Below are 27,923 nucleotides of genomic sequence, written 5' to 3'. Positions count from 1 at the left end.
GAAAGGGTGGCAACCCTGGCAGGCTGCGTGACACAACGGGAAAGATACAGGCAGCCCACCTTGGGCTTGGCAGGGGGGAGGAGCCGACGTCAGCGAGCGAGAGTAGGGTGGCCGCAGGCAGCCATAAATACGCAGTGTGTGACTGCAGCGCACTCGCAGAGCCTCTCCGCCTGAGTCAGTCCAGAGACTAGCAGACTCGCAGGAAGCCAAAGCCAGCCAGGAGCAAGCCCATGGAAGAGGGGTAGGAATGGGGTATCACATGCATGCGTAAAGAGGTGGAAGGTGTGGGTGTGATTAGGCAGGACATGGGTGTGGTTATGTGGTTGGGCGCGGTTAATTTAACCACTCCCATAGGCGCCAGAGGAAATCTTGCACCCAGGTGCCAGGCACCCCAGGCTCACCCCTGATAATAATACTGATATCAATAAAGCAGTTTATACGCTCCACAAGATAAGTTTTTCGCAGGATTGGCCCTGCTTCTTCAGGCAATAAGGACAGAGCATATACAAACAGGTCTGTAATTCAGACTGGATGAATTACAGACCTATTTGTATATGTTCCGTCCTTATAATAAATAAACTTATAAATAAACTTCTTTATTATTATTACATCAATATTATCTTGTGTCTGCTTGGAGGAGGTGAGTCCACCACAGCAGAGCAGGAGTCGCAGCCGAATCGGAAACGGTCGCGGCTCACAGTGGAGATAAGCCCTTATACAGGCTCATGAAGTATTCCCTGTGCTCAGTACCAAATGTTTACATTTTGCTTACTAACTTATTTGCTTTATAGATACCGTTTCATTGTTCATGTATCTCTATGGCAACAAGTATTGTTTGAACCATAGTAACTGTTCAGCCTGTAGTGGAGTCAATGAACAATGAAATCAGTAAAGCTTTTATGCCTGGTACACATGATGAGATTTTCTGGCAGATGTACTGTCAGATTGATTATTTCTAACATGTCAGATCTGATTTCTGATCGATTTCCAATCTTTTTCCGATCAATTTTCCATAGCGGTTAATGGAAAATCGATCGGAAATCAGATTGGACATGTTGGAAATAATCAATCTGACGGTACATCTGCCAGAAAATCTCATCGTGTGTACCAGGCATTAAAGGGAAGGTCCATGCTAAAAAACAAAATCCACTTACCTGGGGCTTCCTCCAGCCCCTGGCAGCCGTCCTGTGCCCTCCTGTGCCCTCGCCGCAGCTCCAGTGGCTCCCGTTGTCCTGCGCTGCAGAAGCCGACCTTGCCAGGTCAGCTTCCTGGTGGGCTTCTTCTGCGCTCCACTGCGCGGGTCACGTGGTCCGGCCGACGTCATTAGCATTGTACTGTGCAGGCGCAGAACTACTGTGCCCGCGCAGTACAATCCTGATGACATCGGACGGACCACATGACCCACGCGGTGAAACGCAGAGGAAGCGACCTGGCGAGGTCGGCTTCTGCAGCGCAGGACAACTGGAGCTGCGGCGAGGGCATAGGACGGCTTGGATTTTGTTTTTTAGCATGGATGTATCCTTTAAGCCTCGGACACACATCTGACTCAAGTTGGATGAGACAGCTGATAACGACCGCTTCAGCCAGTAATCAGGCGTGTGTACAGCAGCACCCAAGTGATTCGCCTGGCAGCTCTACTCGCCCACCAGCGAAAGCCGATTCTATTGTCCCCTCCCGCTAGGCGACGTCACGCAGAGCTCCATCGCCTCCCTGCATAGCAACACAGCGCGACGTCGGCTACACACCTGACATGCGCCTGTGCATCCCGGCACCCAACGGGCAACATCAATCCCAGGTGTATGCGCCCCTTTTAAGAGTAACACTAGTTATTTTAACCACTTTGTCCACAGGTCAGTAGATATACGTCCTCTGGGACTTCATCTAAGCCACAGGTCAGTAGATCTACTGACCTGTCCAGAAGCAGTGCTGTGCAGGATTGGGTTTGCTCCTGTGCATATTTCTGGCACTATCTGATGCAGGACTAATTGGTGAATGGGAATATAAGTTTCCTGAGCTAATGAGATTGATTTTTACTATTAAAAATACTTTTATTTTCTCATTTTATAGTGAAAAACACACTCTGTAGCATTATTTCAGAATCAAATATCTTCACCATAAATTGTGACCGGAACATAATCCAAGTTTTGTGATAAGCAGTAAGACTAGCCAAACAAAATGTGTGTTTTTTTATCTACAGTAGCACTTTTTATTTTTAAACTGGAATTGGCAAAACTGAGAAATACATGTTTTTTTTCTATTTTTTTCTCTTTGTTTTCCTATTACAATTCATAGAAAACAAAATTGTTTGAGGGAAAAAAATGGCATGTTTGTCTTGAAAAAAAACCAATATATATTTCATTTCTGTGTCATAAGTAGGGATAAAGTTATTTCTGATTAAATAGGGACATAGCTAAACTGTCAAAACTGCTCTGGTCAATAAGTTGAAAACAAGGTCTGGATGCGAAGTGGTTAAGTTCTGCATGTAGATTTTTTTTTTGTTCAGCGATTGTGATTCTGTAGAAAGTATAGAAATGCAAAAGTGTATTTTGGTAAGAAACAACCCTTTGGGCCTTTCTCACACTGAAAATCGTCGAAAAAGCGCTTGGTGATTATTGTGTTTTATAGCTATTCTTTGGTGATTGTGATTCTTGCTCTAGCAACGAGATTTACAAGGCATTCACTCCCAGAATGCTGCATGCAACGCTTTTGCAATCACAAAATCGCATATGGAAACACTGCACTAGCGCTGTGCCCATCACCAGCGACTGGCAAGCGCAGCACAATCACAGAGGAATCGCCCTCGGTGTGAAACATCCCTTCGAGGCAGACGAAAACTATGTGGTTTATGTACCCAGTAAGCCGTGAAACCTCAATTCTGGTTGGAGTACTCATTTATGTGTTACTGTTTGGATGCCTTAACACAGCTCTCCACAGACGTACATCGGGCCGGTACTCATCTCTATCAACCCCTTCAAGCAGCTCCCGTACTTCACTGAGAAGGAGATCGAGATGTACCAAGGGGCGGTGAGTGCAATTATTACTCAAGCGAGGAGCAGGGGCGTAGCGTAGCAATAGGGGGTGCAGAGGTTGTGACTGCATTGGGGCCCTTGGGCCAGAGGGGCCCCCGATGGCCTTCCCTGAACTTCAGTATTAGCTCTCTATTGGTCCTGTGCTCATAATAATCACTTTTATAGACACTTTAAATAGTGGTAATCATGAACAAACTGTTCCCCATCCCCTTCTTGCACCTCTGACACTGTAGTTGCCATTGGCAGGTTTTGGTGCGCCGCCGAATCAATTGTTATGTATAGAGTGCTTGGGGGGGCTCCAATGTAAAACTTGCATCGGGGCCCACAGCTACTAAGCTACGCCACTGGACAGGAGATAACCGATAAATCCACCCAGCAATCATTGCTTTCATATCCATTGGAGCTGTCTGACAAGCTATCCTGATGGGTATCAATGCTTAGGAGAACTCATGGAGAAGCATGCGATCATTTTAATCAGCGGATAGATTTGTAAGGTTCTGATTTGCTGTGATGACTTTTGGTTTAACTTATGACCAGCAAATCAAAACATTATAAGGCGCCCGCAGAATTTTTTCAGAGGGGGGGCTCAAAAGGGGGGAAAGAGCATGCCACCCTGAAAAATGGGTGTGGCTATGGACCAGGATGTGGGTGTGGTCACAGGTGGAGCCAAATTTGCATAAACTTGGCAATAGTGGGATATTAGACTAGGACTGTGGTAGGGAATAGATTGTGAGCGCCTCCGACATAGGTGCCCCCCCAGTTTAGGTACTGACCATGTTTAGTGACAGGGACTCTTCCCAGTTTAGGCGGTGACAGGTGCCCCCCATGTTTAGAGACAGGTGCCCCCTAGTTTTGTGTAGTGACAGGGACCCCCCCCCCATGTTTAGTGACAGGTGCCGTGCCCCCCAGTTTTAGGTAGTGACAGGGACCCCCTCTCACCATGATAAAGACCTCAGATCAGCGCCACCTGTCAGTCCCCGCTGCCTATCATGTAACAGGCCGCATTCCGGCAGCCAGCATCAGGCCTTCGATTAGCCGACAACCAATGAGAAGCGGGAGTTTCTCTCATGGACAGCGTGCTGCTTTTTCGGAAGTGACATATGGCGTCATTGTGGTATCCGCGAGCAGAGCCGGGACAAGGTCCTCCAGCACCCAAGGCTGAGACACCAAAGTCCTTCCTATCCCAGCCGTCACACACTGATTGCTATTATACTAAGAGCCCCCCCAACACCTTAATCTCTAGTTATCTGGCTTGCAGTCACTGCCATGTTTCCCCTTTTCTTATTCCTCTCTGCTTCAAACACAATAGGGAAATGATAGCTGAGTGAGTTGTGCGCCCCTTCCTACACTGCGCCCTGAGGCTGGAGCCTCTCTCGCCTCTGCCTCGGCCCCGCACCCTCTCCTACACTGCGCCCTGAGGCTGGAGCCTCTCTCGCCTCGGCCCCGCGCCCCCTCCTACACTGCGCCCTGAGGCTGGAGCCTCTCTCGCCTCTGCCCGGCCCTGTCCGCTAAGTACTAGCGACCGCTTTTTACTAGTGATTGGAGGTCCATGCTAATAAATCTATCAGATGATCAAACTAATCACATGCTTCTCCATGAATTTTAAGCATTGCCAGCCCTACTGCTGAATATGCAAATCATCCATTTGTTGTCTCTGAAAGCTAAACACACCTCCAGAGCCACATGCAATGGTGTGTCAGCTTGTTAAATATACAGAGCCACACTGATCATGCATATAGACTGTGTATACAGACACATGCATAGACTGTTTTGGACTCAATCATCCTCATCAGTGCATGGCATCGATTAATATAGCTCTATGGGTTGGCAGGGTGGGCTCTGCCATTAAGGCAAATGGGGCAATTGGATTAGCTCCCTCCAGGAGGAGTTATTAATTGCCTGAAAGAGGAGGGTTCTGTGTGAGAATAGTTAGGTTGGGTTGCATTTTCTGACGATAATAATAGCAATGTTTAGGTTGCACTTCCTGATACTTATACCTCTAAATTATAGCAACCGGTTGCAAAATCTTATAAAAGTTGCAAACATTTTCACCACAGCGGCACTAAGTGATATACGGTATCTGCCACTATATATTCAAACATAATCCAGTGCTGATTCTAATGATTTGACAAAGGGGAGGACTGGGACCTTTTGGCCTGGAGGGAAAACTTAAACTAGAGGCCCGTTTTCACATCAGCCCAAGCCCAAATGACATCACACACGTGCCCCTCGTGCTATATGCCAGTAGTCACATGGGAAATACAGTAAGAACACTTGAGGGACAGCATGACAGGTAAAGTATAATGCACCGGGGGGGGGGCACATAATACATTTTGAGTTACAACAGCCGGGGTTTCTGTTGCATTCAGAATTTAGCAGCAGAATTCACATGCAAGCAGCCCCTCCTGGAGTGACTGTCTGCCAGCAGCCCTCCTGGAGTCTAGGGACTGTTTGCCAGCAGCCCCCCTGGAGTCTAGGGACTTTCTGCCTGCAGCCCTCCTGGAGTCTAGGGACTGTCTGCCAGCAGGCCTTCTGGAGTCTAGTGACTATCGAAAACTTTTCAACCTAGACAATACGTTATGTAGCTGTGCACATGCAGTCATTTTAACAATGGTGAGAGACTAGACAGATTTTTATCCCATGGTACCTGCAGGCAATCCTCTGCTCTGCATCATGCTGTGTATATTTACCAGCTTGCCCACCCTCTAATTGCTCTGTAATTGGGCGTTTATTTCCCTCAGCCAGCCTAGTAGTTCACATTGCCTCATACAAAAAAGTGAAAGCACCAGGTATTGTACCAGCCCTAAATCATTAAATGAGGGGCAGCCTGGGGGGAAATCTCCCCCCTGCCCCCCTGGCCAGTCCTCCCATGGGAGTAACTTCCAAAACTCACACCTACACCAGTGGGTCGCAGTGCAAATCACATGCAGTCACTGACTGCAGTGCAGAGAAATGTAGCGCTCCATCCATCTGGGCCAGAAGAGTTCACCAACCACCAGTGTAAAGAGGGCAAGCAAGGGACAGGAAGTGAGTAACCTAATGCCGCCCACATCTTCACAGCTTACCCTACAGGGCCCGCCTGACCGTTCTCACTGGTCATGTAACCCCTAGGTCTGAAACTTTTTTTGTCGTAGCTCTCTATTGACACTCTGTGGCCATTGGCAGTACTGCATTCTTTTTATGTTGACAGTAATGTCCTGTGTATTTTACATAAATCTGACACCACCACAGTCACAAACGTATTTTCCTGGATATATGCATGATGCATTTCAGAAAACATCAGTCAGGACTATACTGGACCACACTTGACTTGATAATTTCCGACATGTCCGATCTCTGGCCCGATCGTTTCACCGCTCGATTCCGCATTGAAGACAATGGAAAAAGATAAGAAAAGCGAGCGGAAGATAAGAGAATCGCCTGCAGAATCGAGCGGGGAATCGATTGAGCTGCAAAATCAAGCAGTGTATGCCCAGCATTAGAGGCAGAGGATCAGCAGGATAGCCAGACAAAATATGGCAGCCTCCATATACCCTTCACTTTAGGTGTCCTTCATGGCTACCACTGTCTGCAACCTTATTTGCTACGCTGTCTTCTTGCATTTCATGAAGAATTGTGTTTGAAGTGATTATTTCTTGTGATTCCTGTGCTTGTCGCCATGTGCATGACTTATGGAAAACACAATATTTCTAAGCATTTTAGCTCCACCTGCCTTGGAATATACTGAATTATTTAATATAGGGTATATTACTTCTATTGGAAATATTTACTTTTTCTCTATATTACATGAAGGGGTTTCATTCTATGACTGGCCTGATGAAGTTGTATGTGAAACAATGTGATGGACACTCCCTCCTAGCAGCAGTCCTACTGTTCATGGACCCCATTGCTATACATAATACCATAGGGGCTGGGTAATCTGACTCTGACTTTCTGTACTTATTTGTGATAACACTTATTACATGCTTGCGCCCCCTGCAGGCTCAATATGAAAACCCTCCGCACATCTATGCTCTGGCCGACACCATGTACCGCAATATGCTGATTGACGGGGAGAACCAATGTGTCATTATCAGGTAATAATACTGCCATAAAGTATTCACAGACGGAAAATAACCATTATCACATACTGAGGGCTGCACAGCTGTTGGAACAGGATATTTCACTTTCTGTGACTTTTTAAAGCACTGGAAACATTCTCAAATTACGACATACTGACATGATACTTAGTATGTAAATATACACATTATGCACTATATACAAATATACACATCCCTATAGTGACCGACAATAGATGTCACCGTACTGTTATGCTGCCAGTTTGTGGAACTGTAGCCGCAAATGTATTGTAAATGCTGTCAGTATGTGTAATTGTCGCTGTATATATGTAAAATGTACAACTGTCATTACGTACTTGCCCAAGCCATGTGTACCACAAGCAATTCCGAGTACGGCACCACCGTACTTGGCGAATAAATCCATCTTGTATCTTGTCTTGTATCTTGTATCTTGTGTGTTGATATAATTGAGGTTATTTCTTTCAGTGGAGAGAGTGGAGCCGGGAAGACTGTGGCTGCAAAGTACATTATGGGCTACGTATCCAAAGTGTCAGGGGGCGGTCCCAAAGTGCAGGTATGGGATAAACATCGGTGTCATCATGTATTACTTTAATCTATCGTTTCAGATATAAGTAGTTGTGACTTTGACCACGTTCACAGTGACGGTTGCGTTACCTATGACAGCAGGAACGCAATAGATCAGGAAAGCAGCACTGCACATTACTCACGCATTGCAGCGCATACAGTGAAGAATACAATTAAGGAAAAGTATGCTTCACTGTAACTGCCTGTTTCGCGGTAATGCACTGCACGTGTTGCCATGCCGTACTCTGTGAACGTCGCATAAGTGGTGAATTGCAGTGCGGTAAGCTGTGCTTCACCGTGCAACTATGAATGTGGCCTTTATGTTGCAGAATTTTGCACTTGGTGAATTTGTACATTATTCATATGCACCTTTTCTCCTTCACAGCATGTAAAGGACATCATTCTCAAATCCAACCCATTGCTGGAAGCTTTTGGGAATGCCAAAACCGTCAGGAATAACAATTCCAGCCGATTTGTGAGTATCTTGGAGCTATTTCACATTTATGTGTCTGTCAGTGTGTAGTAATGTCCTGCAGATCTCTAGAGAGGTCAGTAATGGCATAATCTGAATAACATACTGTACAAGGTGTATCTGTCAGGAATTAGGGCTCTTTTCTGCGGGAGGCTAAAGGTGGTGAATTTACCGCTTGTCACTCGCTCCCGTTACTGACAGGACGTTATGCTGTTACATCTGAGCACGCCGGTTGCTGTCTTCCCATATAATGTGGCATTTTTCTGGCCTCCTGGCAGCACCACCGCTTGTGAAATGAGGACATGCATGGTGTTACCGAACGCTGTCATTTGACTTCATGTAATTACAGTGTAAAGGCAATTGTGGCCGTCATCGGAGAGACTGAACTGCCCAATAAGCTTGCAGTTCAGCTGTCCATGGAAAAGAGTCCATGTGCGCGGTACACAGGCTAGACTGCAATCATCAACAAACGAGCCATTCCGATGGTTAACAACGAATGTTGTTGGCGCACCTTTGAGTTCAGCAACAGCGCAATGACGTTTTCTAATCAGAATGCTACCAGGAATGCGAAAATGAGGAAATTTGCAACATGTGACTAGTTGATATATATTCATCGTTTGTCATTGTTCGGTATGCCAGAACGGATTGGTCTACATGGACGATATAACCTTTGTCTCTTACCCTCACTGGGACACTTATAATTCTCGGCTGACCCCTCGTTTGTCATTCCATTTGCAGCCTTGTCTTCCATAAGCAGCAACTCCTTTTCCATATCCAAATGCGCCCCCCCCCCCCTTCTTTCAAAATAAAGTATAGATGCCCCCTGTATAGGTAGCTAAATATAAGGGGCCCTCTGTATTGGTAGCCAGGTATAAGTGCCTTGGTGCCCTTAGTATAGTGATCACTTACTTCCCGCCAGCTCCTGGCAGCGGGTCATGGTCTCCCCTCCTTCAGCCGCAGCTCCTCCTTCTTCTACATGGCAGGCGGCTTTGGGAGTGGGCGTGTCTGGTGGGTGGGTGAGCATGCGGCAGGGCGGATGAGCGGATGGAAGTACCACCCTCCAGTCCTGGCGGGTGGTGGTGATGGATAAACGGCTCATAGTTGCAGGGGCCAGGGTGTCCTGGTGAATAGCGGGCGGCGGCAAGCCAGGCACTCTCTCTGCCGCCTGAAAGAGCTTCCTCACTTGGTGTCATGGGCGGACCGGGCCTGCTTGGGCAGTAGCCTTTGTGGTCTGAAATATGCCAAATACAGTACTTGTGTATCATTATCTGTCAGGAGAGTGCTGGTAGATGGGACAGAGCAATGATCTTCAGATCTGTCTTTGTTACAATAATTTGCAAAATAGATGAGACAGCGGAATGTTCTGCAGATTTTTCTGGGGCTGTCTGTAATGAAATATTCTGCAGTTTATAATCAGCAATAAGTCATAGAATAATCGGTATTTTTTCCTCTATTTAGGGTAAATATTTTGAGATTCAGTTCAGTAGAGGTGGCGAGCCGGATGGTGGGAAGATATCAAACTTCCTGTTGGAGAAATCGCGTGTGGTCAGTCAGAATACTGGCGAAAGAAACTTCCACATCTTCTACCAGGTGAGATGGGAGGGGATGGCTCTGGCTGCTGCCTGTTTCTGTCAAACACAGCTGGGCCCAAATTCAATTCACTTTTTCTCCTAAGTTTTCTCCTTGGTAATATTTTCATAACTTGTCATAAAATTCCTTTTAAAGGGACCCTGAACAGTGGATAAAAATGAAATTGGTACTTACCTGGGGCTTCCTCCAGCCCATGATAGGCCGCGAGGCCCCCGGCGTCCTCCTGGCTCCTCTCCGAGTCCAGCTAGTGGCTCCTTTACCGGCGACTTTTGGGCGGAGTGTCGGCCAAGCACTTCCTGGACCGGGACGCTCTGCGTCATCATGCCGGCCGATACGCGTCGTCACTCCGGCCGGCGTGACAGTCCTGCATCTGCGCGGTTCAGAGTTAGAAAAACGCTCATGCACAGGACTGTCACACACTGCGTCATGATGACGCATAGCTACCGGCGTGATGACGTGGAGCATCCCGGTCCAGGAAGTGTTGGGCCGAAAGTCGCTGATGAAGGAGCCGCCAGCAGGACCCGGAGAGGAGCCAGGTAAGTATCAATTTCATTTTTATTCACCGTTCAGGGTCTCTTTAAGCCATGACCTACATAAAGTGTTGTCAACAAAGCTTACATTCCCCTATCCGCCGGTGCAATTTTTTTTTCCCTCCATCCCCGCCTGTGTCCCGTGACAATCGCTAGAGGCCAAATACAGGTTATGGCCGCCTTTATTCAGAAAGTAATTATTTAAACACACTTCACACTCCCAGAAATAAGAATGTTAATGTGGATCTAGACCAGGCATGGGCAAACTTGGACCTCCAGCTGTTAAGGAACTACAAGTCCCACAATGCATTGCAGGAGTCTGACAGCCACAGTCATGACTCATAAAGGCAAATGCATTGTGGGACTTGTAGTTCTGTAACAGCTGGAGGGCTGAGTTTGCCCATGCCTGATCTTTAATATGTCATATTCAGGGAGTATGTAAACAGAAACTGGGGTCAGGTGACACAGGACTGAATTTTGGTGTAGAGTTTTGTAAGCTTGCAGTTTTATAATAATAAAAAAAAAATCACATTTTCTAATCTAGTTCTGTGACTTGAGGTACTTTTAGGGCTGGTTCACACTCGGAACTAAAAGCACAATCGATTTGCCATGATTTTTCAGCAATTGTACTTTGTGTTTCTCATTTCACATCACGATTGGTCCCCAAATGCTGCATGCAGCTCCATTTGCGATTTTTAGTCATCCCAAACACTGCAGTGAGAGCGACGCCTTAGGGATACTTTGTCACAGCGCTTTGCTGGTCGCTGGGAATCAATAAAGCACTGAAATGCTACAAAAGTGACCCAGCTCTTAAGGAATGTGGGTGTGTCTTAAAAGTGATGCCCAACAGGAATGCACAGAGGAGATCAGAGAATTCAGAGTCCGCTAATGATGCCACACCTTCATACTGTATACACATAACAACCACAGATCTAAAGTGATAGCGTAACAGCACTGCACCTCTATCTGTGCCAGGAGAGTAACAAAGCTATATTGTGATGAATGAGAGCCAAAGCAATGTATCGGCAGCCCAGCAAACACACCCAGATCCACCACAAGTGTTCACACATTCCATAGAAAGCAAACTGTCTGCAGATCAACCGTATCAAACGGACAATCCCTTATTTACTAACCTAGAGCACCTTACAGACGGCGTAAAGTTTTGGATCATGACGGTGATTTGTCAAGTCCTTGGGGGAGACTTATCAATGCATTACCAACAGTTTTTTCTTCTTAATCTGTTCTAACCAGCAGGGAGAACAGTTCTGCATGATAAGAACCTTCTTAAATCCTAGGTAATAGTGGCAATTTAGCATGAATTTCTAGAGCTGCACTACAGTTAAGAAAAGTGCAAATCCATCCCTAAACTGGCGCAGATTAAGAAGTGCTTGATAGCAGTTCTACAGATGTAGAACTGCTGGCTAGACATGATTTGTGAAGTGCTCCTCCCCCCTGCTGAATTCCTCCTCAGAGCCTGCTGCTATCAATACAGCAGGTGTGTTGGTTATCTCGGCAACTGCAATTCCCCTCACACACTGCACTGCCTGAGAGACCTTCCTAGCTCCTCTTATTATACAACAGTTTTAAAAGGAATCTGCACTAATGATTTCTTAAGATGCCTGAGACAGTTCTGCATGGATTTCTAAAAACCTACTAATATTTTGTCTCAGACACTCTTGATAAATCTGGCCCCTAGAGTGCAGAGAAAGCGAACACACAGCTATCATAGGGACAATATCGAAAGTACTAAATGAATGAGTTACAAGCATATGAGATAGGTCATATAAATACATGAATACATATATACATAAATAAATGAACATATGAGCTATTTTCTTATTCCATTGTAGTGGACGTTGGTATGGTGTCATTATTGCATCACACACTTGCTTTTTGCTTCTATTAGCTGAAATGTGTAACTAACGGGTCTCCCTAATCGCATTGCTTCAGACTTAAATGTGCGCATAGACCTCAGATGGGGTGGGGTTGTTGAGTAAAGAGATGATTTCTCAATACGTGTGAGGGTGTGGTGGGGAGCAAAAGAGAAGAGTTGCTGTTCGCAGTAAATCAGCCTGGAGCACTGGCAAGCTGCTAACTAAATTGGTGGCTAGAAAGTTAAAGAGGAACTCCACTGAAAATAATGTAGTAAAAAAGTGCTTCATTTTTTACCATAATTATGTATAAATGATTTAGTCAGTGTTTGCTCATTGTAAAATCTTTCCTCTCCCCGATTTACATTCTGACATTTATTACATGGTGACATTTTTACTGTTGGCAGGTTATGTAGCTGCTCCTAGCTGTTTTGGCTGTTAGGGCTCTTTCACATTAGGGCAGATTTTCTGCGTTTCTACGCAAGGGGTAAAGTTTGCGTTACCCAAGGTGAAATGAAAGTCCATAGACTTTCGATTTAGCTTTCACATATAACGCAGCATTTTTGTGTGTTGCGTTACACTGCACCCAGGCGCAGTTTTTCGGCCGACGCTAGCTTTATGCGTTACAATGTTAGTCAATGTAAAACGCACACTATGCGCGTTTTTAATCCGTTAACGCAGGCAATCAGTCCCAGAATGCAACAGAGGAACAATGTAGAAAGTTGAAAACTAAAAGAAAAAAAAATTACCTGCGTTTTCCTATGTGCTGTAACGCATTGAAAACGGATTAAAAACGCACACTCACTGCAGTGCAACGCATATCAAAACGCATTAAAACGCATACAACAAAACGTATGCTTTGAGCGTTCTCCAACGCAAGCTCTGATGTGAAAGAGCCCTTAGAGACAGCTGTAAACAGCTAATCCCTGTCTGTGAGAACATTGTTACATTTGTGGCAGTCTGCCCAGAGTACCGAGGTACTCAGAGCTTCTTGTGGGAGGGGTTTCACCACAATATCATTCATACAGCTCCCCCTGATGGTCTGTTTGTGAAAAGCATTATATTTCTCATGTAAAAGGGGGTATCAGCTACTGATAGGGATAAAGTTCAATTCTAGGTTGGAGTTTCTCTTTAAGTTGCTGTCCTTACGGCATCAACTTTTCCTTTTTTGGAAATTTTTGAATTGCTTGTTGAAATTTTAGTGTGGGTCATGAAATCAAAGTGCATTATGGGAGATGTACTTAATGTTGTCTTTAAAGAGGAACTCCAGTGAACATTTTAGTGTTGGCAGGTGATGTAGCTGCTGCATGGTTTTTGGCAGTTGGTTTTTGCAGGAAGGTTCACAGACAGGAAACTGCCAGGAGGACATACTCAGTTTCTTGTGGGAGGGGTTTCACCACAATATCAGTCATAAGCGCCCCCTGATGGTCTGTCTGTGAAAAGGAATAGATTTCTCATGTAAAAGGGGGTATCAGCTACTGATTGGGATAAAGTTAAATTTTTGGTCGGAGTTTCTCTTTAAACTAGCAAACCCCTAATTTTAGACAATTTTGCATGTTTGAAGCTTTCAAGGGCCAGATAAAATGACAAGGCAGGCAAGATTCAGCTAGCAGATCTTGAGTTTGACACCTGTGCCTTAAAAGGACACCTGAAGTGAGAGGGATATGGAGGCTGCCATATTTATTTCCTTTGAGGCTGGGAACACACTTGACTGTTTTCGTACGCGTTTTCTGCACAGAAAAAACTGAGAACGCATGTTAATCAATGGTCTAGTTCACACTTAACACAGTTTTCACACGCAGGGAAAAAAAACTGTCATTCTGCATGATGACTTTGCACATTTTGTCAGTTTTTTTTCTCAATTACATTAGCTGCTGTGAAAAAACGTGTGTGTTTTGCTGCATAGAAACACACACTTGGTGTGCAGAAAACGTACGCAGAAAACTGAAAGACAAGTGTGTTCCCTGCCTTAAGCAATACCAGTCGCCTGGCAGCCCTGCTGATCTGTTTGACACCAGTAGAATCTAGATCACACCTGAAACAAGCATGTGGCAAACCAAGTCTGACTCCAGTCAGAGCACCTGTTCTGCATGCTTGTTCAGATCAGCAGGACTGCCAGGGAATCTGCATTGTTTACAAGGAAATAAATATGGCAGCCTCCATATGCTTCTAGCTAGGTACTAGCTTTAGGTGTATGTTATGAATAGTGGTGCTGACATTCTGGTTGGTTTTACATTTGTTTTGTATACAATCTTGAGCTTATGCTTTCTCTAATCATCTTGCAGCTGCTGGATGGGGCCACTGCGGAGGACCGCGAGAATCTCGGTATTACAAATCCTGAGTATTACTTCTACCTCAACCAGTCTGCCGTGTACCACGTAGAGGAAGTCAGCGACAAGAAGGAGTTTGCAGAGACCATGGTGAGTTGTGGCTACTCGCAGTGTTGTTTATAATAGTGAGAGGATATCATGTGATTTGTACAGGATGAATAGGCCCGTGGAGGGCCGGTTTAAGTAACTATTGGGCCCTAGGGCAAAATTAGCCTAGGGGCCCCCCAACAGACACCAAAAAGCATCATTAGAGGCCCTTTGTTGCAGCCAAATTTCCCTTCTGGGCCCCTGAGCTGGCTGCTGACCCTCCCCCAATCACCTCCCAACTTAACAGACTCTGCAGAGTCCCTGGGGAGCAACAGTTAAGATGGGGAGGGACACCTTGGGGGCCCCTACAGGCTCTGGGGCCCTGGGGCAATTGCCCATTTTTTCCTATGGTAGCTCCGGCCCTGTATCTGCACCTGAATAATTGTGCTGCCGCTCTCATCAGTCTCTGAATTTGCGACCTGCTTCTTAATGTACTTCTGCTCTACTGCTGTGTCGATGATGTGTTCTTGATAAAGGACACAAGCTTCTAGTTGTGCTGTCCCATTCCTTTACACTTTATTGGCACTCCTTGGGCCATATGCAATTAAAGTAGACCTGAACTCTTGCACAGGACAAAATGAAAACCTAGAGAAATGCACTCTGTATGTATTTAGAGAGTTTAGCCTGTCCAATTCCCCCTAATCTGTGCACTGTAACTTTGATCCCTCCGCTGTGTCAACTCAGAAATCTCCTATGCCACTGCAGAGCAGCTAATTTTTAAACACAGGATGTTAATATGTTTGCTTCCATGAAAGCGGGAAGTATACACAAAGCAGATTTATTGCAGGATTTGTAGTGGCTGTAACAAAATGCCTTTTAAACCACCAGCAAGCAAGAAAATATTCAAAATCACTTTCTCACCTTCTTTTTGATGCTTTTTTAATTGCGAAGTGCTGACAAACGATTTTAAAAAGATGAAAAATTATCTCCTAGGAGAAAACTATGGAGAAAATCTTAATTGCATATATGGCCTCTTTCTTTTTTGGTTCCTGGAGTTCACTTGTTGAAGTCAACGCACCGGACACACCCCAATAATTCCATCGATATTTCTCCTCATTAGAAAGGATCACTTCAGCTGATTGAAATTTAGTCTCATGATGGTCCTTAATAATAGGAGATTTTAAAGGATACCCGAACTGACATGTAACATGATGAGAGAGACATGTGTATGTACAGTGCCTAGCACACAAATAACTAGGCTGCGTTCCTTTTTTTCTTTCTCTGCCTGAAAGAGTTAAATATCAGGTATGCAAGTGGCTGACTCAGTCCTCAGGGTCACACTGTAGTCACTTCCTGTCTGAGTCAGGACTGAGTCAGCCACTTACATACCTGATATTTAACTCTTCCAGGCAGAGAAAGAAAAAAAAGGAACACAGCATAGTTATTTGTGTGCTAGGCACTGTACATACACATGACTATCTCATCATATCATGTCACTTTGGGTATCCTTTAAAGCTGATTTGCTTTTCATGAGGACACATTTCATCTTGCTGAGACAACCATGCAATGTACGGAGTGAGCTCTACAGAGTAAATGGCTGACGGAAATCTGTAATCTAAAGGCCCACACACATGCTTAGATGAATGTCGCCCAATGGGGTTTGGACCCCGATCCCTCGGGTGATAGTGCTGGGCCGAGGCTGTACAGACACTTTGTTAGCCTGTAGATTACTATGTGTTCTGTTGCAATGCAAGGGGATTTGTTGAGCTCTGACGGAGCTGCGCAGTTGTGACGTCACGTGGCGGGGGGTGAACAGGGAGAAGAAAGCTATTGGCCATCACTCGGTCCAGTTCATTTATTGCTAGCAAGGCGGCCGTCGGGCGTTGGGGTGCTGCTGTACACACAGCAGATTAGCAGCAGAGGAGGTTATCAGCCACTTCAGCCACATTTCATCAGTGTTCGTAGGGCTTTAAAGAGGAACTCCAGTGAAAATAATGTAATAAAAAAGTGCTTCATTTTTTACAATAATTATGTATAAATGATTTAGTTAGTGTTTGCCCATTTTAAAATCCTTTTAAATCCCTGATTTACATGCTGACATTTATTACATGGTGACATTTTTACTGTTGGCAGGTGATGTAGCTACTAAATGCTTTTTTTGGCAGTTGGAAACAGCTGTAAACAGCTATTTCCCTCAATGCAGCAAGGTTCACAGACAGGAAACTGCCAGGAGTACCACGGTCCTCAGAGTTTCTTGTGGGAGAGGTTTCACCACAATATCAGCCATACAGCGCCCCCTGATGGTCTGTTTGTGAAAAGGAATAGATTTCTCATGTAAAAGGGGGGTATCAGCTACTGATTGGGATAAAGTTCAATTCTTGGTCGGAGTTTCTCTTTAAGAAACTGTATTTTTTATGATTAATTGTATCCCATGGTCTGCACTGTTTTTTTTTTTAATCATATTTGCTCCCTAATGAGCCCTGTTTTCTTTCTGGACAGGCAGCAATGGAAGTGGTGGGTCTCTCTTTTGAAGCACAGGCCAATGTCCTGCAGATAGTGGCCGGGATCCTTCATCTTGGGAACATCGCGTTCAAAGAGAGTGGCAACTATGCTGTGGTGGAAAGCACAGACTGTAAGTGTGGAGGATGGGGGGGGGGGGGGGGGGGGGAGAGAAGGCCACAGACTGTGGGGGGGGGGGGGGCTAGAGGTTGGAGGGCACAGGCAGTGAAGGAGGTAGGGTTAGGGGACAATCTGGAGGGTGCAGATTGTGAGGGGGGAGAGTGGTACAAGTTTTTTAATTTAAAAAAAAAAACATGCTTCGCGGGCATCAACCCGCTTCCTCAGGTCAATAAGCATTGTCTACAGGTAGGAGTGGGTGAGGCAGGGTAGATGGCACAGACTGTGAATGAGGGATGATAGAGGGAACAGAGTAAATGAGGCAGAGTAGGCAGTGCAGTGTGAATGAGGGAGAATGGAGAGCACAGTGTGAGTGATGGAGGGTAGACAGCATGGACTACAAGGAAGAGTGAGGTGTCCACTGGCCACTGTCTCTTGTAGCTACAGTACACAGAGCCTAGTCCCTTATAGATCGTATATAGTAAAGAGCCAAGTGGCTTCTAGCTGGTAAACAGTACAGTCTATTGTGACTAGTATAGAGCGTAGTCTAGCGTACAGTATTATTACTATTATCATTAGCATGCAGTAGAGCGCATTGATCTGTTCTGTATGATCTGATGTCATCTCATTGTTCTCTTTACACTCACACAGTCCTGGCATTTCCATCCTATCTGCTGGGTATTGACCAATCTCGGCTACAGGAGAAGCTGACCAGCCGGAAGATGGACAGTAAATGGGGTGGAAAATCGGAGGTCATCGATGTGACACTGAATGTGGAGCAGGCATGCTTCACCCGGGATGCTCTATCCAAAGCCCTGTACACCCGGCTCTTCGATTACCTGGTGGAGGTGAGACGGGGCACAGTTCAGCATTTATTATTTCAAGATAACTGACTGCTTGAACAATTTGGTACCGATTCCAACTTTTATCCCTTAACCATTACTGCACTGTCCACCAAAGTCGTGCACTGGCTGTAGGTCTGCCATGAACAGTACCCAGTCCCTGTGTACCGTTCCTCTTTAGTCATCATTAAAGGATACCTGAACCTAAAGGACAACTGAAGTAAGAGGGATATGGAGGCTGCCATATTTATTTCCTTTTAAGGCTAGGTTCACAGTGGTCATTTGCATAATGCACGCGTTATGACTTTGAATTGCAATGGAGACTGGACATGGACTTTAATACAAAGCCTGCAGCGAGTTAGAATAACGCGATCAGTTACAGCGCAGTACTGGAAACAGCCCTGTAGAATTGTATGGGCAGTGTGAACAATGTGCCTAAGTGATGCAAATTGCCTGGCTTTCCTGCTAATCCTCTGCCCTTAACAAGCATGCTGCATGCAGATCAGGTTTGACTGAATTTGCCACATGCTTAATTCAGGTCTGTAATTCAGACACTACTGAAAAGAGATAAGAGAGAAGAGGTGCCCAAGGAGAATAAAATATATTAAAAACAATGAAATAGAAAGAAATTAGGTAACTTACCTCAATGACGACAAATTCATAAATGATGAATTATTCATTGATATAAAACTCAGGCAGCGCATTTCGTGGGAACTCGCTCACTTCCTCAGGCCAAATAAAGTGCTGCTAAATGCCGGTAGCCGGGTTTAGGGCGCCTCCCTGAGGTGCCCCAAAACCCCGGCTACTGGCGTTTAGCGGCACTTTATTTGGCCTGAGGAAGTGGGGCGCGTTCCCACGAAACGCATTGCCTGTGCTCTATTATAGCAATAAATAATTCATAATTTATGAATTTGTCGTCATTGAGGTAAGCCAAATATTTTATTCGCCTTGGGCGCCTTTTCTCCCTGATCTGTGCCTTACCCCCCTCATCCGAGAGGAGTACCTCCACTCCTGATTTTTCACATCACAGTGTAGGTGTTTTTTTCTTAGAGAGCGACCAACACTAGGTTTTCCTGGTACCCCAAGTGGAGTCGGGTTTGTGCCTCTCCACCTGCCCTAAGTGATTGGTTGCCCTTCTGCAACCCACCTTTGTGAGTATAATTTTTTAAGATCATCCATTACATTAATTTACTGTGATGTACTGCACCATCTGGGCTTCCGTTGTCTCGTGTTTTTTTCCTTTATAGCGTTTTACACTTCACCCACAACACTACTGAAAAGATCAGCAGGATTCCAGGCAACTGGTATTGTTTAAAAGGAAATAAATATGGTAGCCTCCATATTCCTTTCAGTTCAGTTGTCCTTTAACTTTTTGCTGACTTTTTTTTACTGATGTGCTAGTAGTGTTTTTCGTGTATGTACTATGTACACCTAGCAGTCAACAGAGAGGGGGAATTAAATTAAAGTGATAATAAAGCCAGCTTAAAAAAAGAAGAAATTAGATACTCACCTATGAGAGGGAAGGCACTGGATCCTATAGAGCAGGGCTGTCCAACTCACACTCTCTTGCCCCGACTATTTTTTCAGTCAGTCCCTCTCCTCTAGCAGGCCCACCTCTTGTTTGCACTTGGCTCTGCCCTCCCAAACCCAGGATATTTATGCTTTTCCACCTCCAGCCGAAACATCTGGTGCTAGACACCCCCCCTGACTGTGAAGCTGGACAACACTACTATAGAGCCTTCCTGGTCCTCTCTTGTGTCTTCGGTCCAGCTTGTCACCCCTGTTGCAGTTATTTTGGATATCCTTGGAAGGCTTCAAAAGGCTTGCACTCGTACATGAGCGGTACGAAGCCGCCTATCTTTGGAAGCTCTTGGGCACATGAGTGCTTTTAAAGCCTTCCAAGAACTCTGGGAGGCGTAAAACTTGGAAGCGGGACAGCAGGGGAAGGAAGACACAGAGAGTGGATCGGGAAGGCTATATGAGATCCAAATGAGATCCAGAGCCTTCCTCTCCATAGGTGAGTATCTGATTTGGGTCCTTTTTAGGTTGCTCCAATCTTGCTTTAAATTATTGTCCTCCCGCTCTACTCTACCAGCTGTCTGGTACTTGAGGTTTGGGAACATTTCCTTCCTCTTGTGTTCCTCCTTCTCCCCCAGCATCTCCATATCGAGACATCTTCATCCTCCCGAGGATATAGGATATAGAGATGCTGGCATCACTGTTGACTGTTATTTCCACATTATAGAGAACATCCTTCAAAGTTCACACCTGCACCCACTGAGCACTCTGAATGATTCTGCTCTCCAGAGAGGAACATTGCTCATTATTCACTGTATGTGTATTCTACATTGCACCTCATCTGAACACTATACAATATTCCTCTGCAGGCGGTGAATAAAGCCATGAGGAAGGACGCAGAGGAATATAACATCGGAGTGTTGGATATTTATGGATTTGAGATATTTCAGGTGAGTGTTGGGTTGGTCATCGTAAAAATATCAGAAAAGAGGTTAACAAACGTTCCGGTTGTGATTGCATAGAAAGGCAGAGATGATATTTGGGACGTTTATACTGTAGTATGAATAATAGACTGGAGAGTGATGTATGGATGGTGGATATGAAGTGTGATTTTTCTCTCTTCTCACAGAAAAATGGGTTTGAACAATTCTGCATCAACTTTGTGAATGAGAAACTCCAGCAAATCTTCATTGAACTGACGCTAAAGGCCGAACAGGTACGTAGTCCGCTTTCTGAACTTAGGGAGTATCTGTCATCGTCATAGGTGAGGGTTGACTATCAGGGATGCTCATACGGATTACGCAGAATTGAAATTTTCGCATTTCCGATCAGAAATCGCATTATGGCAACTCTGTAATGGTACCCCAATCACAGAACTTGGAAGCAATGGACCAATCAAAGAATTCAGTCAACTCTGAAGTATTTGGCCAATCAGGAGATGCAAAACATGACAAAAAAAAAAAGGAATCCTTGGAAAACGAAAATCCACGGAATCTGTAATCGGCATTGGCGGAAATCAGAATTTCCAATGAGTTGGAAATCTGGAATTCCGGCCACCCCTATTGTCTATTTCTCCTTGTAACATGTGAGAAGATGTTTATATTATACATGTGCCTGTTTATAGAATGGGTTGTAAGGTGTATTAGTCTAAGGTCAAGCCAATCTGAATAGTCTGTGTGGTCAGGATTCTGAGGTCGATGGTAACTGGGGACTCGTCCGTGTATTTGGGGGTTTGTCTCTGTGGCTCGACTCTGATATTGTTTTGATAATGGGGGAGCTTATCAATGCCATTTGGACTCTGAGATATCTAATAATTTGGGTAACACTTGGGGTCTCTGAGAGCTCTGTTTAGTTATGTCTAATAATTAGAGGGCTTATATCGACGGTTGGGGTTTCTGAGATCTCTGATCATTGAGGGCTCATTTGTGTGGTTGGAGTTGTGAGATCTGATAATTGGGGGCTGTGATATCTCTGATAATTGGAGGCTTATATGCAGGGTTGGGGGCTCTGAGAGCTTTGATAATTGGTGGCTCATCTGTGTGGTTCGGGTTGTGAGATCTGATAATTGGGGCTTTTCTGATTTGGTTCTTGTCTCTTGCAGGAGGAATACGTCCAGGAAGGGATCCGCTGGAATCCTATTGAGTATTTCAACAACAAGGTTGTCTGTGACCTGATAGAAAACAAAATGGTGAGAGATATGTATATTTGCTCCTTTTTCCAGCATGTCTTTCCAACATCTCAGCTTCACTAGTCCGTGAAGTCCCAGCATGTCCTTAAGTTGGTGGTTACTTTACAAATAAGCTCCTTGTTTGTCCTTTGCTAGAGTCCTCCAGGGGTGATGAGCATCCTGGATGATGTTTGTGCCACCATGCATGCCAAAGGAGAGGGTGCGGACCAAACTCTGCTGCAGAAGCTGCAGTCCGCCATTGGCAGCCATGACCATTTCAGCAGCTGGAACAAAGGCTTTGTCATTCATCATTATGCGGGGAAGGTATGTCAAGAGATGTGGCACAAAACGGCCACCAGTCACTGACCACATGGGCATTATATCTTAACAATTTCTCTTTCCCGTGTTAGGTGTCGTATGATGTGGAGGGCTTCTGTGAGCGTAACCGTGATGTCCTTTTCACCGATCTCATTGAACTAATGCAGAGTAGCGAAATGTAAGTTGTACCTGATATGCTACCCCCAATAACCTACTTAATCCCACCTTTTTGCAGTCCTTGCCTTGTCCAATAAGCAGGCATCCTGTTAGGGAGTCATTTTGTCTTATTTGCCATGCTGTACCGGTGTGTACGTGCGACACTGGTCACTATATGGACAGCATTAACCCTGAGGACGATGGCAGGCCGAAGCCGGTCGGGTTGAGAATGGGCAATAGTTATCATTGCATATTAAACCACTTGTTGAATGTGCATTTTGTAACAGCAGGGACCTGATTATTACATTAGGGCACAGATGTGAATAGCTACTTGATTTTATGTATGTTACCATTGTGTATTAAAGTTTTGAATTGATTTTACGAGAACCAATCCCTTTATTTCCCTCACTCATTCTGAGTGGTTATCCGGAGGATTGCTTGTTAAGACTCCGCTTCCAAGACTCTGTGAGGAGAGGCAATTGGAAAGGGTAGCACCACAAGTTCTGGAAGTATTATCAGTATTTTGGCAGGGGTATATGTCACGTATACTGTTGGGCATAATATAATGTATATTACATATAATGCTGGGCATACACGGCTCGACGCAGGCTTATCAATCGAGCCGCTGATGGCTCGATTGATTAATATCCGACGTGTCCGATCATCGTGGGGATCGATTCCGCGCTCGGTACCCGCGGATGGACAATAGCGGCGAATCTGGCGGAAGATGAGAAGCGCCGGCGGGGACGCGGCGGGAGTCGATCCTGCGGCTAATCGGCCGCTGGCTCGACCCGTGTATGCCCAGCTTTAGATATTAGGCCTTCTGTGTATGTGTCTGATCGGGAGTATGTCACATACACTGTAAGATCGTATGGCTTCTGTGTATGTGTCTGTCTGACCCTGGGTATAGGTCACATATACCGTAAGATCGTATGGCTTCTGTGTATGTGTCGGTCTGACCGGAGTCCAGGTTTACAGACCCTGGTGGACTTGTGGTCTATGAAACGTGTCGATAACGGTAATCCTTCTTTAAATTGTGCAGACCGTTTATCAGAGACCGCTTCCCTGAAAACCTCAATGCAGACAAGAAAGGGCGACCGTCAACCGCAGTCACTAAGATCAAGGTGAGTATTCTGATTATGTATGTTGCCTATTCATATCAATTTTATCACATTCGTATTTCCTGATCTATTTGGGGAACATTTATTTTTTTGGTTCTACATTACTGCGGTCACTAATGATTTTAAAGGTAATGTGTAGTTTGTTTTTGTTTTTTTTTGTCTAAGGTGTTTTATTTGCTGTGTTCGACAACAAAAATGTTTTGTTTTTTTTTGTTTTTTAAAGTCAGAAATATATGAAATATTACAGCTGATTATTTTTCATTTCCCCTGATAATATAAAATATAAAGTTGCCCCCTCAAAGTGGTGTAAAACCCAGCATTTCTTCTTTGCTCTAATAGATTATTTACAGCATATAATATACTACCACAAATTATTACTACTATAATTTTTTTTAGCAGAAGAGCATTCAAAGGGTTAAAACACAGGACTTACTTTTTCTATAGAAAGCTCCCTGCAGGGAGATCCACATCCAAACTGGTGATAACATTAACTTGTGTTTACTTAATTGTAGCCGAGAGGAATGTAAACATTCCCTGACTGTGCAGAAACTTCTTCTAATGTGTCCAGAACTGATACACTGCTCAGAAATCATTACCGGGTACATTACAATATAAATACACCAGTTATGAATAAAATGCAATGGCAGCTTTCAGAGGAAATAAAACTGTACTTTGGGAACTTGTAACTTCTAAATGAAGAATACACAAAAGCGAATATGATAACTGTATGGCATATAAAAAGTAGAACACATTTTATTGAATATTATGACAGTTTAATACCGCTTTAAAACAAACGGTATTGCAATTATTCAGCTTTATGCAGAAACTCCCATGATGCATCACTCCCGCCCACTGAGTGAATATGCAAATCATTCCTTTAAGTTCCTGAAAAGCCAAACCCACAACCGGAACTAATGCAGGACAAAGTGTGCCCTACCAATCCAACAAGCAGATGCAGCTGTTAAGGCCTGTTTCCACTGGTGCGAAATGCACAGAGATTCTTCACATGCGATTTGTGCGTAGAAACGCTGCCTATTCCGTCAAAAGGCTTGTCGCCCAAAACGCATGCCGGCATGATTCGCCATTCCTCCGATACAGGGGACTATACTTCAGATCAGGTGTTTTTGTGGCTACACTTGTTACGGGTGTGATGGCCACACTTGTTTTATGACTTTTGTGAGATGGGCGCCCAAGGCCTTAAAGTGGATCCGACATAAACTTTTACTCATTGCATAATTGTGTTCCTTTCATATAGTTTATAGGGCATTCCTTGAGCCAAATACTTTTTTTGTTGTTGTTGTTTTAATACCCTAATTTCCTATAAACTAAACAAGCCTCGCCCACAGCTCAAAGTGCCTTGCCTCTCCATGTAGCAAGGGCTTATGAGCTGAGGGCTGGAGATGCAGTTGCAGCTTGCCTGTGTGTAATGTGACAAACAAAACATGGCTGCTGTCATTGTATCACAGGAATAAATAAACATGAAACTGTTGAAGCTGTTTGCAGCTAGATTTGCTGTGTAAACTATCTAAACGTTAGAGGATATATATATGGACAAGTAACTTGTCATAGTTAGTTTTTCATCTGTTTTAAGGGCATCAAGGGGAGGCTAGGGAAGATGTGTGAACATGGAGGGGGGGGGGGTGCCAAAGTTTAGCTGGAGGACCCCATGAATTGTAGTTATGCCACTGACTTAAACTTTCCTTATTCAGTCCCACCAATTAATTTGACTTGTGCCAAAAATGTGTGAGTACCTCAGCCCCTCAAAACTGGAGTTCAGTACGCTGTTCCCTTTGTTGGGAGTATGTCCTGTTCATGATTCATAACACAAACTTTAACCCTTTGTTCCATGCAGAAACAAGCCAACGACTTGGTGCAGACGCTGATGAAGTGCACGCCCCACTACATTCGCTGCATTAAACCAAATGAGACCAAAAAGCCGCGAGACTGGGAGGATAGCAGGTAACGGGGGAGGGGAGGAGTCACTCTGGGAGGCTGGGAGGACAGCAGGTACCCGGGGGAGGGGAGGAGTCACTCTGGGAGGCTGGGAGGACAGCAGGTACCCGGGGGAGGGGAGGAGTCACTCTGGGAGGCTGGGAGGACAGCAGGTACCGGGGAGGGAGGAGTCACTCTGGGAGGCTGGGAGGACAGCAGGTACCGAGGGAGGGGAGGAGTCACTCTGGGAGGCTGGGAGGACAGCAGGTACCGGGGGAGGGGAGGAGTCACTCTGGGAGGCTGGGAGGATAGCAGGTAACGGGGGAGGGGAGGAGTCACTCTGGGAGGCTGGGAGGACAGCAGGTACCGGGGGAGGGGAGGAGTCACTCCCCAATAACGGATATTATACTGCCTGGGTGGCATGTTTTGTGATAACCTTAAAGGACAACTGAAGAGAGAGGGATATGGAGGCTGCCATGTTTATTTCCTTTTAAGCAGTACCAGTTGCCTGGATATCCTGCTGATCCTCTGCCTCTAATATCTTCAGCCATAGACTCTGAACAAGCATGCAGCAGATCAGGTGTTTCTGCCATTGTCAGATTTGACAGTTTAGCTGCATGCTTGTTTCTGGTGTTATTCAGACACTTCTGCAGCCAAACAGACCAGCAGGGCTGCCAGGCAACTGGTATTGTTTAAAAGGAAATAAACATGGCAGCCTCCATAGTCTTCTCACTTCAGTTGTCCTTTAATAGTGAAATCTCTGTATACCTGAGAATCTAGTTGCATCATTTTTGCTTAAATTTTTAAAGGCTCCCCTGCTGGGGGGCAGAGTCAGGAACTATAGTCTGGTACACACCTTCAATTTTAAATGGCCATTCACTGACCATTTTTACCACCGCCATGTAGTATTAGGCCTGGTACACACCTGCTGACCAATTTTTCAACCTTCATGTAGTATTGGCGTCACCAGGTTTTGAATACAATACACAGATTGTGTAGGTAAGATCTTATACTACATAGAGGTGGTAAAATTGGTCAGTGATTGGCCAATCATAATTGAAAGTGTGTACCAGGCATGAGAGTTTACTTACCCAATCTGCTCATGATATTCAAAATCTGTTGACCCTCATACTGGTAAAATTGGCCAATCAAAATTGAAGATGTGTACCAGGTGTCCAAATATATGAAATCCCAACAGATGACTGTCCACCAGACCTGTAACTGGAAGGATGCACTAAGAAGTGTGTTTTGAGGGTCATCTGGAAAGTTGCAGCTGTTTTTCATTTAATCAATTGAGAAAACATTTTATTTTAGACACATTTTATCTTTTGATTATTCCTCCACATAATCACCTCCTTTATTTAAGCATGTGTTACATCTTTTTACAACATTTCCAACCCCTTTGTTGTAGTATCATTACACTCCTCACCTATGGGTTGGAGGTATTGAGGTGGGGCTTCATGTTAATACTGCTGAACAAACAGTTACCGGCATTCTGCAGTCACAAGATAAACTGTGCTGGGAGAGAAGATGTTAACCTGACAGATGCAAGTTAAATTATCCTGAAAGAATACCTTACGTGGCAGATAAAAACAAACTGCTCTTACTTTCTGGACAACTCTCATATTTTTCTCGTCTTGTTGCTATCCAGGGTGAAACATCAGGTGGAGTATCTGGGTCTCCGGGAGAACATCCGCGTGAGACGAGCTGGGTATGCCTATCGCAGAGTCTTCCGCAAATTCCTGAACAGGTAAGGAGCGTCTCTCGCCTTTGCACTGCTCACATGTAGCTTTTCTGTGCTGGGGTTCAGTTGTTGTTTCTGCTTCACCAGTTTCCTGTATTGACAGATACGCCATACTGACGCGGGAAACCTGGCCTGAGTGGCGGGGAGACGAGAAGAAGGGCGTCCTGCATCTCCTGCAGTCAGTCAATATGGACCCTGACCAATATCAGCTGGGCAAATCCAAAGTGTTCATCAAAGCTCCAGAGTCGGTGAGTCATGTGGTGGGTTGCACCGCAGTGGGGGATTTATGGCCTGTGAATAGCCGGGGGATAGAAACATATCATAGCGGGTGATGGGTGACGAAAGAGCTTGAAGGAGGAGCTTAAAGCAGTCACTGATGTGTTTATAATCAATTTAGCTCTTCCTGCTGGAGGAAATGCGAGAGAGGAAGTACGACAACTACGCACGCGTCATCCAGAAGGCCTGGCGCAAACACACCGCCGTGCGCAAGTACATCCGAATGAGAGAAGAAGGTAAGAAGCAGGGTACATAATTTGGGGAGTGGGGAGGTGGCATCTCACCTGTATAAAGCTATGATCTCCTGTGTTGGTTTTTGGGTGACTGCTGATGACCATTGTACAGGTGTGCTGTTCTGCTCCCGACTGAGCTACACATCCTGTCTCGTGGAGGGAGTAGCAGGAGGTGTCCCGGTGCTAGTTGCTGAAGAGGAAGTACCTGAATCTATATTTTATGTATAGATTTACAATAATTTGGTGTCTTTTATAGCATAAGTGTCTCATGTATTCGATTATATTGTCCTCTTCTCTCATATAGTTGATGAAAGAATGTTAAACCTCAGAGAGTGCCCGAGTTTGCCTGCAATGTGTTACTACAACACAATACGGTCTTGCCAATACCACACAACTAGCATGAAATCTAGAAAATGTCAGCTTCCATCAGAGGCTGTGCAGAGTTTTGTAAAAGCTCTCACATTCATAATGTTTACTGTAAAATGTGAAAAGAAATCAACGTTCTTAT

At 45.0% G+C, this 27,923-nt stretch overlaps 1 protein-coding gene across 1 annotated transcript in view; it reads left to right on the top strand.

The window, feature by feature from the left end:
* LOC137532223 (unconventional myosin-Ie-like) overlaps positions 1 to 27,923 on the top strand; it is a 71,452-nt gene that overhangs the window by 29,949 nt on the left and 13,580 nt on the right. The window contains exons 3-20 of the mRNA XM_068252480.1: positions 2,935 to 3,024; positions 7,011 to 7,105; positions 7,574 to 7,661; positions 8,058 to 8,147; positions 9,603 to 9,734; positions 14,421 to 14,555; positions 16,992 to 17,124; positions 17,760 to 17,956; positions 20,338 to 20,418; positions 20,598 to 20,684; positions 21,570 to 21,656; positions 21,792 to 21,959; positions 22,046 to 22,131; positions 23,152 to 23,233; positions 25,083 to 25,189; positions 26,814 to 26,912; positions 27,010 to 27,154; positions 27,304 to 27,418. Coding sequence (XP_068108581.1) covers positions 2,935 to 3,024; positions 7,011 to 7,105; positions 7,574 to 7,661; positions 8,058 to 8,147; positions 9,603 to 9,734; positions 14,421 to 14,555; positions 16,992 to 17,124; positions 17,760 to 17,956; positions 20,338 to 20,418; positions 20,598 to 20,684; positions 21,570 to 21,656; positions 21,792 to 21,959; positions 22,046 to 22,131; positions 23,152 to 23,233; positions 25,083 to 25,189; positions 26,814 to 26,912; positions 27,010 to 27,154; positions 27,304 to 27,418 — 2,017 coding nt within the window. The remainder of the gene's footprint in view (positions 1 to 2,934; positions 3,025 to 7,010; positions 7,106 to 7,573; positions 7,662 to 8,057; positions 8,148 to 9,602; positions 9,735 to 14,420; positions 14,556 to 16,991; positions 17,125 to 17,759; positions 17,957 to 20,337; positions 20,419 to 20,597; positions 20,685 to 21,569; positions 21,657 to 21,791; positions 21,960 to 22,045; positions 22,132 to 23,151; positions 23,234 to 25,082; positions 25,190 to 26,813; positions 26,913 to 27,009; positions 27,155 to 27,303; positions 27,419 to 27,923) is intronic.

Source organism: Hyperolius riggenbachi, chromosome 9, assembly GCF_040937935.1.
Source record: "Hyperolius riggenbachi isolate aHypRig1 chromosome 9, aHypRig1.pri, whole genome shotgun sequence".
NCBI lineage: Eukaryota > Metazoa > Chordata > Amphibia > Anura > Hyperoliidae > Hyperolius > Hyperolius riggenbachi.
The sequence above is the reverse complement of the archived record's forward strand: the minus strand, read 5'-3'. Positions and strand labels throughout refer to the sequence as shown.